Source organism: Polypterus senegalus, chromosome 3, assembly GCF_016835505.1.
Source record: "Polypterus senegalus isolate Bchr_013 chromosome 3, ASM1683550v1, whole genome shotgun sequence".
NCBI classification, from domain to species: domain Eukaryota; kingdom Metazoa; phylum Chordata; class Cladistia; order Polypteriformes; family Polypteridae; genus Polypterus; species Polypterus senegalus.
Window position 1 is genome coordinate 115,487,647 of NC_053156.1, and position 19,535 is coordinate 115,507,181.

The window sequence follows — 19,535 nt, forward strand, 5'->3', positions numbered from 1 at the left end:
TACTATATAAATGCAAAGAATTATTATTATTATTATTATTAAAAGCCACTGTAATACTGTGGCTCATGCTGAGCACGTGAAGAGGATACTCCATCTGTTTTGTTGTATTTACTGGAAAGCTAAGCAGCTTTTCTGGTAATTTCTGAATATGAATACCTTGAAGAACATCTTCAGCTGAAAGAAAAAAAAAACAAAAAAACGAGACGCACTAAATGTAGATGTTATGCATATATGTGTTTATTGAAAACAGTGCTTCTGTCACAATCAATACAATTTTGGTAATACCACAGATCAGAGAATATAGCACTGGTTTCACAAAGAACACTGCAAGAACTGCTGTACATAGTGGGTCTTGTAAACAGTGCACTTGCATTTTCTTGCAAAACATGTAAAGAAATAATTAAATATTGACATTTTATAGTAGTAGCAATCATTTAAATGTAGTTGTAAATATCTGGAATAAAAAAATGGATTCCCTTTACATGATGATAAAGAAAGATTGGAACATCAGAAGAGCCAATTATCAGTGCTGCAAAAGCAGGGAAATGGGATGTTTTGTCACTAGAAGAAATAAATATCCAATGGAGCACCTTGCTTTTAACATGTGACACATTTTAAAACAGTGTTAGTTCAAAATGTGCATTTATATTTGCTTTTACTTAATTATAAAACCAGCTTGCAGTTAGATACCCTGTATCATGCTTGATCCAAGCTTAAGATAACAAAAACAACACTGACATTTTTTTTTTTTTTTTGCCTTTTAGTGTGTTCTTCCTTCTGGTCATAGCCAACTCACTTGCCTTCAGGTACAATTTCACATTTCAATATACTTTCTTTTCAAGCCAAGAATTATTGTACAGAGAATTTGGACCCTACTTATTTACCCACTGGGTTAAATCAGGCCAACTTTCATTTAAAATATAAAAAACAAGAATTGTAACAAAAACAAAAAATCAAAATTTCAGACAATTCAGTGCCAGCACTGAAAGATCACCCATGCCAAATCTCATAAAAAAAAGAAGCCACATGGATCACACAATGTACTGGAATGAACACAAGTCAAAATATTGCAGTTTTTAAAAAAAAAAGAAGCGAAAAATCTATACCATTAATATGGTTTACTCATTTGATGGGTAAAATTAAGTCAAATATATTTTCAGTCTATGAATATCAACTTTGTAATCCAACTTTGTTCCCTGGGTACTAAAAAAGGCCACATTCGGACACACAGCATGGAAATGAAGCAAAAATTTCAGAGAGCCACTCCTGGAATGCCAATCCATTTTTCTCCAGTTTTGAACACTTTTGTGCACTTCTTTCTACCTGTCTGCTGTTAAACAATTCATTTTGTAGGCAACTTACTCAAGATTTGTCCAGCATTACATTACAAATCAATACAAAGCAAATGAATATTTAATAAGCTTAACAACAATTCTGCAGAAACAGCTCCCTTTAACTAAAACAGTCCTCAAGCTCCTTAGCTCTCAGTCAGACCAGTTCCATAACACAGCAGGAAGGAAGCTGCAGAGTCTTCTGCCTTTGCAGCGGGAGGTTCCTTTTCTCACATAATGTGCACTTGATTTTATAAAGCAGCTTACGATCAACCAACAGCATGCAGTGAGCAAGGCAGGATTGAAGATGCTGCATTAGAAAGGGCAGGCAGCCTTTAGTTCTTTAACTCAGCTGAATGTTAGCCCTTGGTGTGTAAATTAAGCACAAGACTAAGGTAGTTCAGTTGTTCACATTGGTTTTCAGTCAAAGGTCCAAATTTCCAGGTCTTGAATGATGAAGTCTTCTCTTTTTGATAGAGTTTCATTGTTGAACGTTTCACAGGGACTGCTAGAGCCTCGACATAAATCGGCATCCAGCCACAAACCAAAATGCCCCCTGCAAAAAGAGATGGCAAATAAAACTTTATTACTAAAATATAGTGACCTGTTGGAAATGCTCCCAATTCTATTTGCAGAGCCCTTTGCATGTTGTTTTGGACACCTCAGAAAAACTATGTAGTCATTAGATGTGATCAAAAAATAACACTTTAATTGCCAATTGTTAAAGAACACGTATATAGTATAAGGAGAGAGATGGACTATAAAATGGTAAGGGTGCTGGTTCAGTCTCCATAACTAACTCACTGTGTGAAACTGACTGAACTACTTAACTTTCCAACTGCAACTGATTGTTGAGAACATTTGTGATTTATAAGTCACTTTGGACACAAAAAATTCAGCAACATCACATAACTGGATTTTATCCTGTATATGGCAGCATTTACGTAAAAAACCTTAAAACAGTATGTATGAGATACAAAGAAAAAGTGATGTTTTTAAATTGAAAATGTTCAGTTAGTAGGTTTAGCAGAGTAATTACATTTATTTGATCTTTATGTGATATAGCTCTTTTATCAGAAAGCACTTTTTAAGAAGCGTTTTACAAAAAGATTAATTAAATAATATACCTGAATTAACTTCTGACTAATCAAGGGCAATGTAACAATAAAATAAAGTCTTAAAATTCAAGAATGGCAAAGTTTGAAACACAATTGAAAAAACTTGGGTGTCCTGCCTTGTGCCTGAGGATGCCAGCATGAGTTCCAGTCCCTGTAAAAACCCTAAAGTGGATTATATGAGTTTCATATTGGCAAAGTGAATGGTTAAGATTTTACAAATTGCTACATCCATAGGTTTCTTTGTAACTGCAACTCTAATAGAACTGGGACTGACAGCCATTACAATAAATGTATACCAGCTCTCCCCTTTAGCTTTTTCCTTTCCTAATTTGTAAGTTAAAAATGTTGAATTTAATCTTATTTTGAGAATACCTACCCTCCAGCTCCAAGTTGTAATGAATCCTTATCTCCTTTAATAAAATATGTATCCTCACCACTCCAATGGAAAACCTATTATTTGATTAAAAAATGTTTAGAGCTTATTTTTCAAAACTTTGGATGTTACAATTAACATTTTACACAATGGTGTTGTAAGTTACCTTAAGGTCTGTGTTAAAAGTGAATAAAAATGTCTCCCCTGTCCCGTAACAGTGATCACTTATTCTGAAAGGGGAAGATGCTAGAGCTCCAAAAACCTGCAGAAGAGATTGTTAAGAAAACAAACAGTTAACATTATGACTGACCATGTGGATTTCACATTCCAGCAAAGGCCTAATGAATGGCTCTTAGGAAGAGGGCAAATGTACTTGTAAGGCAGCTATAAAAATGTTCCTGTGTGTTGTAATGTACAAGTAGAAACCCCCTGGGGCACCTGTTATTATAGAATGTTTCATAAAATAATGCAAATAATGTATGCATTTTTGATCATTTTCAGTATATACTTTTGAAAGTCCACTCACAATTGTCATCAGGTTTATTCCTAAAATATGTAGTTTAGAGAAAAAAAATCAATGCAACTAATATTATTATAACATATAAATATATAATATCTGTTGTAAATATCTTTACACCGATATTTACACCTGCCTGTCAGATATGAAGCCTACTTCCAGAAGCATCTGAATAAGCTATACTGTTATTTCATGTATGATGTTTTTACTTGTCATATTTGTTGCATAAAATCAACTTTTTTTGTCTCAGTTTGCTTATGGACTTCAAACCATTCTAAAACCATTAAAATATCAAAATATATTTATAAGGAACAGCAGAATGTAAATTTCCATATGGTAACTATACCTGATTGTCCATGTCTTTGATCACTAGAATTACAGGACTGTCAAGCTCAACCATGTTGCGATATAGAGTTTTTAGGCTGGTGCCATGTAGTACTGTGCTATATGCCAAACGCCATGGATAACCTTGAGTTCTTGCAGGCAGGTGTGCTGCCAACTGAAAGAGAAACAAATGTTTAGCACAAGATATCACTGCAATACAACAGTTCTAGGATAAAAACAAAACTATGTGTTGAAAAAATAATTTTACACTCTAGAGGGTGGACTATATCAAATACAGTACTTAAATAACTTTAATTCCAAGTCAAATTGATTTCTTCACCAACATGGTGTAGCCTCCCGGGCCGACTATGATTCCCCAGCCTCCCGCCTGTTTCCATGGGAGATGGAGTCCTCCACAGCCAGGTTGGGAGATGGGATGGCCGCTAGGGGTTACTGCGTGGAGTCAACAGCCCGGCTGGATGAGTATTCAGCCCCACCAGGAAGTGCAATTAGGACCAGGTGGTCAAGCACCTGGAACGCTTCCGAGTGGGCTATAAAAGGGCCCAGGCACCACCACTCATACGCCAGAGTCAGGAGGAGGAGGAGGACTAAGCTTGGTGAGGAGGAGTGGCGGACGAAGAGAGTGTTTTGTGGTGTTGTACTTTTGCTTTGGGACTGTGTTGGGCTGTGTGACACGGGGAAGACGTGTCCCACGGCCGAAGAGAAGAATAAAGTCAATGTTTATTTTGTACGTGCCTCTGCATCAGTCTGTGCCAGGTCAGGCGCTGTACAGCATCTAGATTACTATATATATATATATATATATATATATATATATATATATATATATATATATATACACACACACACACACACACACACATATGTTGGCTAGGGCTGCAACGATTAGGCGACGAAATCGATGACGTTGACGCGTCATGAACAGAACCTTCAATAGAGGCTCCAGTCACAAAGAACCACATTGGTTTTTGTAACTGCAATGCACTACATGAACGTCTGGAGGCAGTATCGTTTGTTATTGTTTGTCAAGACTTCACACAGTCCTACAAACAAAGAAGAATGTTGCAGTATGTATCGTGATCGTGACTGACAGAATAAAAGTAAAAAAAAAAAAAAATAATAACTTTTACAAGTACAATACATTTAATACAGTGGCTGTTACAGACGCAAATCAAATGTATGTGTTTATTGTATAATATTAACAATAAGAGCAACTCACTACACAAAACGGTAAATATACGAGGCAGACAGGATCGAACCGGGGGACTCTTGATTATAAGTCAGCAATTCCTACCACTGCACCACGGAAGCTATTGTGTCATCTTTGAATCTTTTGTGAAAGTGTTTATTTGATCTTTACACTTCAGGCTTTACACATTATATTAGATTATACACATTATATAGACATTTTGTCATTTATTACTAAAATATGAAAAACGTTTCAGTTGTAATGATGTATTTTTTGGTTAAGTTAAAAGCACTTTTTTTGTTTAAAGACTACATGCACTTTAGTTTGTATTGTGTAATGTATTTTTTTATTGTGATGGTCACACTAATATAAAAACATCTGATTATTTTCAAATTCACATGTTTCACTGGTTTATTTTAATTTGATTATTATTAATTTTAATTGTGTTAATGCAGAGACATCTGGGTGACATTCACAGGTTGACAGACGTGAGCAGATGAGGTTAAGACATGCACTGGAGCCCAGAACAGGATGTGCAACCACAGTTCACAGGCATCAAAATAGTCAGGCATGAAATAATCGTGACTAATCAAAAAATAAATTGAACGATTAGTCGACTACCAAAATAATCATTAGTTGCAGCCCTAATGTTAGCCACATGAAATTATGCTCTAAAGTTAAGAATTTTCTATACATTTTTAAAAATATATAGCTAGTCCTGCTATTTTATAGTGGAGCCTTGTGGGGCAAAGGAGGCTCAGAAAACAAAAGCCTAAAAATTTCAGAATGTCCATTTTTCAAGCCAAGACAGTTGTGAAGTATTGATCTGCTTCTTGCAATTCTGCACACATTGTAAAATAGTTTATACATGTCATTGGTGAAAAAAAAACATTATGAGATACAGCCATTTTAAAAGAACACCAGTTGTGCACACTCTCTCAGTCCTCGTCTTCTTCCACAACACATTTTCACCCTCCAAGGCATGGTTTCCTCTTAAAACACCAAATCACAGTAAGCTGTTTGTGTCAAGTGGTTGGTTTTATTCTGATTTACTCCATATTTATGTGAGAACTCACACTACAGAACGGAATATGTATCCTTATCTTGAGAACAATAGAACCAGGGATATGAGATAAAATAATTATTTACAGATCACTTTTGGTGTCACATGCATGCATTGGAAACACAGAACGCATGTTTTCTTAAATTAAATCTTTTGCCAAGGTTTTAGGCTTTTTATTTTACTGGTGGTGCCTTGTGCCCCATAAGCTTGCTAGGCTAGCTATTTATTTTTTTCAATTTAAAGAAATCGCATAACTTTAGCACACAAATTTGCATGGCAAATGCATATATATATATATATATATATATATATATATATATATATATATATATATATATATATATATATATATATACACTATATATGTATGCATGTATGAAGGAATAACTTCGGAGTTGAAAAATATCAATCTTATCCTTTATTTTTTTCTATGATAAAATTAAAAACAATCAGAAATTTATCTGTAACATTAAAAAGAAATAATTTAATGTTATGTTTCAATTTTTATCACCAAAAATACAGCTGAACAGTGATAAATGCAATACAAGGTAACTAGGGGATGCACTTACACAAGGGGCAGAAAATCTCTCTGAGAATATTTATATTCATGTAACTGTTTAATTTAAAATATCCTAAATTACTTTTCATTTGTACCCTTTCACACTCCAGTTATATATTCAGAAGAGTTTACACTCTGCTTAGGTAGCTGAATGTGACTTACATGGCATCTAAAAGCAGCTATTATTTTAGGACCATATACTTCTTTGAAATAAAACTGGTTAGAACGGAGACACCGCCATTTGATTTGTGTACCTCACTGTGTTAGGTGGAAAAGCATTACAAATAAAACCCCGACTATCACAGTGGAACTGCTTTTTGTGATTTGCTTCTGTAAACAAAAGTCACAACACAATTTTCATTTAAAGAAAGGATGAATTTTGGGTCAGATTATTCCAGACAATGCTTCTATGAATTGAGCAGGGTCTATTACAACATATATATATGTATACCTCCTGCTGATTAGTACAGTCATATATACAGTATTTACTTTTACCAATATTGGAGAATGTTATTTTTAACAGAAACTTGGCTACATTACTCATTACTTACAAAATACGTAACTTAATATTACATAATTATTATAAAATGTAAAAAGTTATAAACAGTGCACTAATTTTTCTTCTTTTGTATAAAAACTGTATATTTCATTGGCCATCATTTGTTATTAAATCCTAAGCCTATTAAATAAGTTTAATGAAATTGAGAAGAAGCACAAGTTACATTTGATATTTTTCTTGTGTTTTTTAAATACAAGCAGTCCTTCGTGTGCTCTGAAACAAATAACATCCATCCCCTTTATCCCTTCCCTAACACAAATCCCCAAAATTTGCGGTGTGAACCCTGGTCACTGCAACAACAGACCACACAGTTTCAACATATCTATAGCAAATTGTTGGATTAAAACTAAATGGACACTTTAAGAACAGAAGTACTTAATTGGCTGGCACCTTTATCCAAGGCGACTTTCAATAATATGATACATTTGGTTACATTTCTTCTGTTTTTCCAATTGGACTTGCTCATGGTCACATGCTGTCAGTAACAGGTATTCAACCCACAACTTCAAATGCTGAAGTCCAAAGCCTTAACCACTATGCCACACTGCCTGTGAATATGAAGAGTTACTGTATTGTGTCCCTCAAGATACTTTTAACAGATTATCCCCAACACTGAATATTACTTTATGTGACTACTATCACAGCTTTACATTGGATAAGTGTCAAAAAGTAAAAGCTTAATTAAATTGTACAATTTATGTATCTCCGGGGTGGTCACCAATGATGCCTCACAGAACCAGTGTCCTATATTCGAATCACATATCTAGTTCTCATGTGTATGATGTTTGGTGTCTATGTGGTCCTTCTTTCAGGTGCTCCAGTTTTCTCCCCATATCCCAAAGATGTGATCGTAAACGGATTAACTAAACTGACCCCAGTGTGTGTTAGAATGTGTGAACGTGTGTGTGTGTGTGTGTGCTACAATGGACTTGTACCCTATTCTGGCTCTGCCCACATCATGGTTTTATATTGGATCAAGTCAGTTTGAGAATGTACATATACATTTTATATTAGAATAAACAGTGCAAGCAATGTTGATTTCAGTTTGACATGCGCTCAAATAGACGGAGCTACGATCCTGGGCTGCTTTGTGTACGCTTTTAGTTGGCATATTCTTGCCGTGACTACATTAGCTTTCAAAAGATGTTTAAGCCAGCTTGAAACATGTCGGAGAGGAGTTCAACAGACTGATGCATCATTCAGTTCTGTTTGCTGCTCTGCAGAACAATAGGCTGTAGATTTCAGCCGTCTATCACACGTATGCACATTCACAGTAATTTATTCGTGAATGCCTAGAGTCTCCATTTATTTTTTAAAAATGGGAAAACTCTGCAAAAACAGACTTTAACAACATTTATGTACCAAAGTCAACAAGTACAGTATATTACTAAAAAACAAATCAAAGATAAATAAATGTTGCCATTTATTCAGAACCCACCTTTTCAACATGAATATCATCTAATAGTGCACTTTGGTCCTTTAAGACTGGAAGAAGATCCTCCAGCTGTTCATCCTCATAGCTCCCACAGCTTTGTCGTCGTTTTGCCTCATTTATTGTAATAATCTACAGTTTAAAAATAAAGCACAATTTATATTCTTCTACATTACATTCTATAAGAAAATACATATTTTCTTAATGCAAATATGACAAACACAATAAAACTACAATATAAATTGGTAGTTGTGCCTTATTTATGGACCTTGGATGTTTTCCCCACCACTCATGTGGGTATTTACGCAGGAAACCATTTTTTTTCCTAAAGTTCCAAAGACTGCTAGATCTAAGCGTGACGCAAGTTATTCCACTATGGACTGGGTTCCTAATCCATGTTGGTTCCTACCTTGCATCCAATGCTGACCTCCTGAAATATGTACTAGAGAGGCAGGTTCAAATAATAGTTAAATATATATAGATTTCCGAACCATAGAAGCTTATATTATTACATGAATTTACTTTCAAGTGTTTATAATGACTAGAGAAATAGTGGAAAATCAAGGACACAAGTCACGTATAGTAATTTGGCTTCCATCTCCGTTTTTCTTGTTTACTGTGTAAAATGCTTTGTGATAATGCTTGCTTAATGCAAAGCAAAAAACAATCACTAACTAAAAAAAACAGTAACTTCAAATGCTTTACAGTATGCCAAAGATCTGTTTCAATAACTTTTTTACAAAATGGATTTGATCTTTCTTTACATGTTGGGCCTTCAGCAGTCGCCCCTGCCAGTTAGATATGGGATGTGGTAATCGGAGTGTCTCTTTCACAGTATGCCTTGCAGCTGAATGTGTTATGATATTCAAAAGCCCTACTTTCTTTTCACAAAGTTATGAGGACACGCAAGAATTAAAAAAGCTCATTAATAACAACAAAATAAATAAAAATGTATTTCCAGTACAATCACAATTTTTTTCTTTGTAAATTCACAACTAGCATAATAATTCTAAACAAAAATATAACAACATTTACAAAGGCTACATTTGCTGTTTTGATGTTTTTATATATGTTTATAAATATTTCTAAGAAATCATCCTGTAACCAGCAATTGTTTTTATGATGCTTATCAATACATTTTGCCTAAACACTCCTTGCTTTTCACATGGGAAACTTCATGCAGTGTGCCGAAGATTTGGAAATAATAATAATAATAAAAAAAGTGAACATGTATAACTGCTAACACTGAAATGAAAAAAGGAGTATAACTAATGCCTTTTCAATCAGTCAGCTTTACATTTTAATAGTGGATCTCAAAAGAAATAACAAAAAATAACGGCTAGCATTTTATGTAAATTTCATATACTAGTAGATATCACATCTACACTCCCATTGCACTCCTTTGCTTAAATAGTGACAGAGCAAAACACAAAAAGGTGATGAAATTAGTTTACTCTGACTGAAACAAAACATGCATTTCATATATTTTACTATTAAACACCCGAAATATCTCATAGTAAATAAAAAAGCCCAACCTCCACAAAAGGATCTTTATTTTCCTTTGCATAATAAACTATCTGGATATTGGGTAGCATCGGTCTTCCTTTCAATGTGAAAAGCGTTTTAGTTAGTAGCTGCTTTCCATGTCCAGTCATGCTTGCAGCTTGTTTGCCAAGTGACAAAGGCTTGCAATTATTTATATAGCCAGGATCTGACACATTAAGCTAGTGGAATAAGTTTTGTTTCTTTCTAAAATAGAAAGTAAACATTCCTGGAAGTGGTAGGGTTTTGGATGCCCATATATGGTTAGTACAGGAAATCAGCTAGTACTCTTCAGAAGTGGTTCAACTATGGATGTGTAGGAAGTCAGTTATTGAACAAATGTTGAGAATTACAAACTGCAGTGTGCCCCTGGCTGCTTCTTTGCTAAACCATAAAGAAAATTACATATTAGTAGTTAGTAGTTTTTTACTTATATATGTAAAACGGTGGAATATTTCTTTATTCAGTTTAAAGATACAGAGTGCCACATGTTATAGGATATATTTAAATATGTCACAAGTTCCTAATGTTTTTACCCTGTTCTTTTACTGGTTTTTGATCTAAACTCAAATTTTAAAAATAGTGGATGATTATCTTTAAATGGAAGCTGCACATGCTTAAACATATGAAGGGGGAGGAGAAAGCCGTAGAATTAAAACTTGGTCCCTGTGTTCATGGGGTGTCTTTTATAAACACCAGACATTTAAAAACACAGATATACAATACAAGGGTTGATACTGAAAATAAAAATGCTCTAAACAAGGATATTCCAAAGGTTCAGGTTTATAGTGTCATAGCATGTTATTAAAGGCATTAATTTTCTGAGTGTTTCTCTTCTCTTTCCAGACGTCATCTCCTAACTTTATCTTACTCAGTTATAGGTAGTCTAGTTTGAAATACTGATACATATCGCTAAGTTTCTGTAGAAAAATACAGAGGCAACAATGATAGTTTGCTAAGAATGCAGGGCTTTGTTCTACAAGTAAGAACTGGTATATTAGTTTCTAAATTGAAAAAAGTAATGCAATGTAGCTTGTTTAATGAAAATGTGCTTGTACACTTGACTCTGTAATAATTTGATTACTTACCAATAGTTTCTAGTTTTCATCAGCATTATATACATTTCAAATGTTACAGGTAAACAAATGCAGAGTTCTTTAAGTTGAATATGGATTTCCAAATGCATTACCTGTCAGGAGGATCAATCCATGGTGAAAGGAATGCAGTTTAATATTTCTCATACTATTTCTTGAAATTTGTGAATAGTCTAGTTATATATTTTAGAGAAAGATCTGAACTATAGTATTCAGATTGCATGCTAGAGGTTTCACTGACAAGGTGATCTACTACACTCAACTGATGATTCCTCTGCTTCATGCAATTCTGTCTATTTTTGGTCCAGTTGGATGGAAGTGGCACCAAAAGCCACTGAATGACTTTTTCCATTCAGCATACATTTCAAATAACACAGCATCACATAAAGCAATGAGCCACCTTCTTTTGTGTAAATGCAAGTACATATTTGCAAGTGATTATATTCTGGGGTTTGATTTTTAGGCTTTTTGGCCAATTTTACAGGGGCCAACTTAGAGTGTACAGGATGCTTACTGACCTAAATCCTAACTGGTAAATCAGTCTATGAAAAACATATATAGCAGGTTGTCGAAATAAATGTTATTTGGCTGTGAGGTATTAGAAAGACTTCCAAGTCTACATCAAGACCTCACAATTGCTGCCTTATACCCTAATTAGGTTTTCATTTTTCAGTACTGTGATTAGTCACTTTAGGCTTAAAGTAGCCCAGTGTAGGTAAATGGATGTACATATCACAAGTCTGTGTATGTGTGTCAGCTTTGTACCAAACTTTTCAACTAAATGATTTTAGTCAACTATAAGTTTGAGAAAGAACTATTATAGTGACATTATCATTGCGTTTAGGAGTAAACATGGACATGCAACAAATACAACTGCTTCAAGTGTATTTACATAATTAAACACCCAAAAAATGTAATAGAAGAATTTTCCCAAAAAGATAGAGTATCACTTCATATGTTAAATGATGCAATGGTAAATTATGTAGGAGGCTACACTAAAGCAAACGATACTGCCATATGTGAAATATAAATGTCACAATTACATAAAATTATAAAACTTTTTTTAATATACATTGGATTCAATCTGCAGGTTTAAATAAAGTTACAGCATTAATCAACTGATCAATTAAACTTACACAAGAGACTATTACTTGTTCTACAATTTATCAATATTATAAAAGCATACTGTATACAGCAATCCACAATAGCTGCCACAAAATCATCAAGCACAGAAAAGCCATCTCTAAATGCATGCCACCTCAATACCTCAGTTTGCCAGGCTCATGATCAGCTCAGTTTATCTGAATCACAAAAAGGCGAGATTACTTAACAGCATGTCTCACACTGGAACTACTCTTTGAACAAAAGATCCAATAAGGTCTCAGCATGTAGTATACAATTGGATGATGACAGAGTAGCATTTAGCCTTGTCTTATAATAAGATTGGGATTCTATTTTGAAAATATACATTTTTCAATAAAGCTCTTTTGTTATGATCATGACAGATGGAACACTTCCTGTTGAATCTCGTTAGTTTGCTACTTACAGATCTATTAATCATTCATACTTTTTATTCAACATATTTCATGGCCTCTTCTCATGCTGTACTATTGAAGACATTTAAATATTTTCTGTTTTAAATTTCTTTAATGTATCCTCAGACAATACTTTTAATTCTGGGGCAAGGTTAACTGAATACAGCTATTTTGTATTATTTATACAATAATACAATTGCAGGCAGTATGTAAAGAATATAGCTTCACATATTATAATGACTTTACCAAATAAAACTATGGGCTGCTACACAATCAGTAATTGAAAATATGCTTTTAGGAAACAATTTATAGTAAAAAAAAACATATGTTTGGCATTTATGATTTTGGATTGGCTGCCAGTCTATCACATGAAATGCTCAACTACATCCTCTCACACTGAACCAATTTAGAACATGAAAACTCCACATAGACAGTGACTGGGTTAGTATTTGAGACATTTAGGCGCTTTGAGATACTGACAGGTCCCAGGTCAATAGCCAATTGTAGAAAAAAAAAAAAAACACTTCAGATCATGAACTACAGCATGATTCTTTTATTCAGACTGACTACACACAACAAATAATCTTACAACATGGATGTTATAAAAAAAATAATTTCAAAGGCTTCAAATGCTATGTAGCAGCCACACAAATTTTAACTTTTAATTACTAATGCTGAGAAGTGATGGTTAAAAGCAAAACTTACCTCCCAGCTTTTGGGGACTGGGTCACTAAAAAAATTGTCTATCATGTTAAGTTCCTCCTTTTCCACAATAATAAAGCCTTGCTCTTTGGCATCCTTGCCATAAATCTCTGGTGACCACTGCACAAAAAAAGTGTAAAGGTGATCCACTCTGAAAAGAGAATTATTAAATAAAGTTCAGTGTTTTTTTTAAAAGAATTTATATCTTACCACTAATAAACACACATTCATTTTAAACTCATTTCCCAACTCATATTTAAATAAACATTCTACCCATTTTAGCCAGAACAAGCAGCTAAAATGTATTTTTATTTAGTTAAAATTAAGCAATACAGACAGGTTCACTAAAATCGCACTGGTTAAGTTTCACCCAAGCAAAAATAAAGCAGATGAACTAAAAATATAAAAAGAAAAACAAATTCACATCTGCTTATTATGACCAATTTCCATCAACTTTCTTCATGAATGGGAAATATGAAAAACAGAAAGCATTACTGCATACATTACAAGTGTTTTCTTTAGATATTCTGACTTCCATACTTTTAAGACCTAATGGTCAGGTTGAATGGAAAACTCTGCATTGGCCCTGTATGAATTAGTGTGGTAGTACAGTATGAGTTTGCCTTGTAATAAAATAGCCTTCCTTTTAAGATCATTTCCTCCAATATAAGGTTTGGGTCCCCCAATCCAGTTTTGGAAAAAGTAAATATGAAACAGAAATTCATGAATAAAATCAAGAGCCTATGAATTGGCACGAAGAAGCAAACATTAAATGCATTATAATCAATTATTTTTAGAGTTTCAATATGCAATCATGAATCTTTTCAGTTTGGTAATAATCATAATCATATCATTATGTATTTTAGGGAAAAAAAACAATACAATAGGTGCTTCCTAGGAGATAAACGTTTGACACTAAATAAGGTTATTAGATCATTGGTCAACCTTTTCCAGTAGCTGAAAAATACAGCAATTAAAGAGAAAACACCATTTATTTTATTCTCAACTGACAATTAATGTCTAGATCAGACTTTACTTTAAGCATGAGATGCCAGAATTAATAAAGTGTTTGCAATTCGTAAAAACAATGCAAAACCTCTGCGTTTTCCTCCTGTTAATTCAAAATGTGCTCTTCATAAAGTTCTTAAAAGTTTCAGGGTAAAACTCTCTTCTTTTTTAACTACCAATTTAACAGTTTATTAGAAAATTACAGTTTACATTATAGGGAAAAACAAATTCCCATAATGATGCCAGGAGTATGGCATTGTTTCTCACTCTTAATGTGTCAATGTCCAAGCAGCTACACAAGAACATGTATTTTAAGAATTTACTGAAATAAAATGGTTATTCATATATCCGATGAAAAAGAAAAAGACAGTAACTGACTTCAGTGGTCACTAATTTCCTTCAAATACTCACTCTCCAACGCTATAAGCAATACCCATTGTCACAGATATACACAAGCTTTGCTCAAGATGAAAGCAACAAGTTTCCAGTTACCCAAAAATGTGAAGGGGTTGCTTCTTCCAAGCACTTTTATAGTAAAACATTTCAGCTAAGATAAGCTATTTAGTAGCATTTACCAAGGGGAACAGTTAATCAAACGAGTCAGCCATTTGTAGATGATTATTAACTTGAGTTGTACACCTTAGCAGAAGATTATTCAGGCTCATCAGTAAGAAATCACGTAGCACTTCTAACTGCCAAATCATAGAGAATAGCAGCCAAAATGTGCTGCTTCATTCATTTAAAAGGTATTGAAATCCATCCATCTATTATTGAACACGTATATGTATATACTTACACTCAGTCACATGGGGCCAACCTAGAAACACCAACCAACCTAACCAACATGTCTTTGATATGTGGAAAGAAAAGCAGAGTACCTGAAGAAAATGCTATACAGACAAACTCTGCACAGACTGTCCAAGCTAGATTCAAACCGAAGAGTTGATGCTGTAATGCAACAGTGCTAACCAGTGTGCTACAAAGTATCCAAAAGGATTTGAAATAGGATATCAACAGCAGCTCTTAGTGCCATTTGCCATGGAAATCTTGCACAATGAACCACATAAATGATTTGTCCTTCTATATGCAATATATTTGCAAATGAAAACTGTAAACTTAATTTTCCCTATTGTGTAAGTTTTAGTCACTGACAGCAAAAAATATAGTTATTAATACATATAACTATATACAGTGCCTACTGTATAAAGGAAACACACCCCTTGGACTTTTCCATGTGTTGTTGTTTTAGAACATTGAATCACTTTGGAATTAATTAGGCTTTTTTGGCACTGATCACCAGAAAAACACTCTTAAATATCAAAATTAAAACAAATCTACTGAATTTATTACAATCATTAAACACTACCTGCATTTTACTATGACATCCCTAAATCATCACTGGTGCAGTCAACTGGTTTTAGAAGTCACGGACATCCCATGTACAGCCCAGGTTTTTCCAAGTCACTATACTATAAATACACATGTATCTGGAAAGTCCAATTTTTGGTGAGTCAGTTTCCTGCCAAAACTACAACATGATGACAAAAGAAAACTCTAAATTTCAATCAAATCCATCAAGGCATTTTTGTGATTTTAAGGTACTTAGTGTTTCTGATGGTGGGGGTTTATCCTTAAATATTGATATATTGAACTGCCCTTTCTTAGTGGAAACTTATTGGCCTAGACGTACAATCCTGCTAAATTTCAGCTTTTTAACTAAACAGAAAATACTGTTTTATATACACATACATTTATACACTTACGTACATACATACACAAAGTTTCAGAATCATTTTCATGAGATTTTTTTTATTCATTTCTTTTCTATATCATCCCCTTTACTTCTGACCATTTATTATGTCATACAGCCTGTGGATTTGTAGCAAATGCAAAATCCACATTTTGATGGGATATCAGAATTAATCTATTTATTACAGATTCCTACACTAGAATATAGTCTTTTGATCCAAACACGTATACTATATCTCCAAACTCATATTTGCATAGTAGAGTTTAAAGGGATATCTACATATCCCTCTGTCAAACAGATTTTTCAACAAACTGGCAATAAGAAATCTGGGAGCTCAAATTCCACATGGGCATTCCAGTATGATTTTATTATGGCTTACTGTCACATTCATATGTTCTCTAGCAAGCTGTGCCTACCACATCTCAAAAACAGAAATAATTAATCCCCTATCAAATGAATGCAATTGTTAACATGGTTGATAAATCAATTACAGAGACTTTCTTGGTATGAAATAATCTTTAACTGTCAAGCCTGATATATGGCTCTCTAATAAGAAACCTAAACTAATCACCTCCATACCTTGCTACAGCAATCTTGATTTTGTATCATAATGAACTTGGTTTTAGGTTACTAAACGTGTAAAGATAACATGGGATACCAGGCAGTCACTTTCTCACTTTACTTTAAAATATCTATTTACTTATTAAACAACAGGTCATTCATCTTTGTTGTACTTCAACTCTTTTTTTCCCCAAGATTTACATTGAGATCCTTAAAGACAGGCAATGATACAAATCTACTGTATACTAATAAAAGGCAAAGCCCTCACTCATTCACTCACTCATCACTAAGGTAGAAGGCTGAAATTTTGCAGGCTTATTCCTTACAGCTTACTTACAAAAGTTAAGCAGGTTTCATTTCGAAATTCTACACGTAACAGTCATAACGGTCAACAACGTCCGCCATATTGAACTTTCTTATTTATGGCCCCATCTTCACGAAATTTGGTGGGCGGCTTCCCTGCGCCAACCGAAACCAATGTAAGTACTTATTTCGGTGGTATGATGCCACTGTCAGCAGCCATTTTGAACTTTTCAACTGTCTTTGTTACTTATGGGCCCATCTTCAAGAAAATTTGGTACGCGGGTTCCCAACGCTAACTGAATCCTACTTACGTACATATATACCTCCATAGCCTGCAGCTCGGTCACCGTGTGAGGCGGCGTTGGGTCCCCCATCCCAATGCCTCCCACATTGTTGGCTGCCTGCCTATATAAGGCCGTCCGTCGCTCCAGTCTCTACATTCCCTTCCTTGCTTCGCCATGGGATTCACGTCTCCCTGCTGATAACTACAGCCTTTTTATTTAATCCACAGCTTCTCCGCTGTTTTATTGTTCATTTATTACGATTGTAGTTATTGTGTAGGTATTTTAGACTTACTTTACATTGTTCAGGTACCCATTTCCTTTATCATTCCAACCGTACCCCCATTAACATGTCTATCGAGGTGATCACCATCGATCAAAGAACTGTCACTTACCGAGTGGTTTCCATGCCCGGAGATGGCACCTACCTTTTCCATTCTCTTTGTTACATATTGCACGGCCATATCAGGCTCACTCTTGATATCTGGAGGAACATCGTGTCTTATGTATTGAATGACTGGGACAGGTTCAAGGTGTGGACTTATGATGGTACAGGAGATAATTATACTACACAGGAGCACTATAAGAGTGAAATGCTTAAGCCCTTCACCTATGGATCTGCATGTGAGTTGATGGCTGCCCCTGAATTGTTTGGCTGTCGCTTTCAAGTGTACCGAAATGGCCAAATATTTTACACCTTTCGACAACCGCCAATGCCTCTTAAACATCTTAGATTCACAGGTGATGATTTCAGTAGTGGACACTTTGATGTTTATGAATGTTTAAACTCTTAAAAGCTGAATGTGAAGTTATCGATGAAACCGGTTGTATACTTACAACGCTTGACAGATACCGAATGTCTCTTCAACACAAGTCCTGCAAATACTAATGTAATGAAAACAAACCATGAAACTCAAACCGATTATGACAGCAGCAATCCAAGCTGTGAGATTTGAAACAAGATTACTGTTCACATGGCCAACTGTACATTGCATGCTCAAGAGTAAGCTCAGCGCACAGCTTGGTCATATTACAACCGGAGGGCCGAACTCACAATGTGGTATACAAAGAGATCCTTAACAAATACTTTTGGTATATTTTCCCTCAGTTTAAAAAGGTTTAATTTTCTTCTTAATAAAAATTTTAAGGCATTACTTTGTTGCGAAGCGCGGGTATTTTGCTAGTATTGAATAATAAGCTATTTATCTGCAGATACTAGAATGCAGATTGCCAAAGTATCTTCAAAATGATAGGCCTTGTGATGATGTACATCAGAAAATATTAATGTAATTTTCCCTGAGGATAATACTAGTGTAAATTCAGTAACTGCTCTTTCAGAATGAGCTGAAACCTGCCCTTATCAAGTAAGATGCAGAGATCCAAAGCAGTTAAGTAACATAAAAAAATCTTGTCAGCAACAAGAGACATTAATTATTCAGTGTTAACTATTTCAAGGTTGTAATAATTAAAGTGGTAATGATCCTGTACAATGAAAATGTCCCTAAATACAGCAAAGTATTAGAAAAATGACATATTATACGAGGTTCTGAGATGTTGAGTCATCTTTAACTAATCTCTTGTGGACGTGTACATCTTCACTAACAAACAATCGCTCTGTTTATCTTCTTTGTATGGCAACACAAGAGAAAAATTAGAACGGGCAGCAACAAGGCATGTCAGCATACATCCATTTAAAAAATTTTCTTATCTAATACAGTGCCATTAGCATTAACAAGTACTCATACCAGCAGGAACAAGTACAAACATGAGGGAGTTGCAGATGGGTAACAAGTCTATTACCAGGCAAGCACATACACCAAGGCATATACAGTAGAAAATGTCAACTAATCTGATATAATGTTTCATCTTCATCTAATGTTGCACAATAACTTCTTCACAAAACATGTCAAAGTCGTTATGACTAATGTGAACGTAATTTTAAAAATTAACTATCCAGCAAACTACATGATTTAAAAAAAATTTTAAACGCAAAGTTAAGAAAAAAAATTACAGTAGCATCTTTAATTTCCACTGTTCATTCACCCAGGCATAAAATCTGCATATTTTGCTTTATTACATTCCTTTTTAGTTTTAACTTCAAGTCTGTTCTTGTACAGATCATTGCCAAAATGTAGTTCTATTTTCAAAGTTAAATTTTGAGTAGCACATTTTTTTAAAGTTGATCATTATACACTGCCCTAGTTAAGTCCCTGTTTCATTAAAGGGGTAGTGCAAGGATGGCTTCAAGAAATAAAGAACTGCTAGTCAGGATA

General features: G+C 34.4%; 1 protein-coding gene across 7 annotated transcripts in view; it reads right to left on the reverse strand.

Moving 5' to 3' along the window:
- Positions 1-213: 213 nt before the first annotated feature.
- LOC120525496 (nuclear receptor coactivator 7-like) overlaps positions 214-19,535 on the reverse strand; it is a 179,874-nt gene continuing 160,552 nt past the window's right edge. For 6 of the 7 annotated variants that reach the window (XM_039747841.1, XM_039747842.1, XM_039747844.1 and 3 more), the window contains 6 exons: positions 13,363-13,510; positions 8,493-8,618; positions 3,686-3,838; positions 2,989-3,084; positions 2,826-2,899; positions 214-1,887 (listed from right to left, as the gene is read on the reverse strand). In XM_039747841.1, the coding sequence (XP_039603775.1) occupies positions 1,752-1,887; positions 2,826-2,899; positions 2,989-3,084; positions 3,686-3,838; positions 8,493-8,618; positions 13,363-13,510 (733 nt within the window). In that variant the 3' untranslated portion in view covers positions 214-1,751. Of the gene's footprint in view, positions 1,888-2,825; positions 2,900-2,988; positions 3,085-3,685; positions 3,839-8,492; positions 8,619-10,021; positions 10,287-13,362; positions 13,511-19,535 lie in introns of those variants that run through there. The other variant, XM_039747846.1, reaches the window with a different exon arrangement.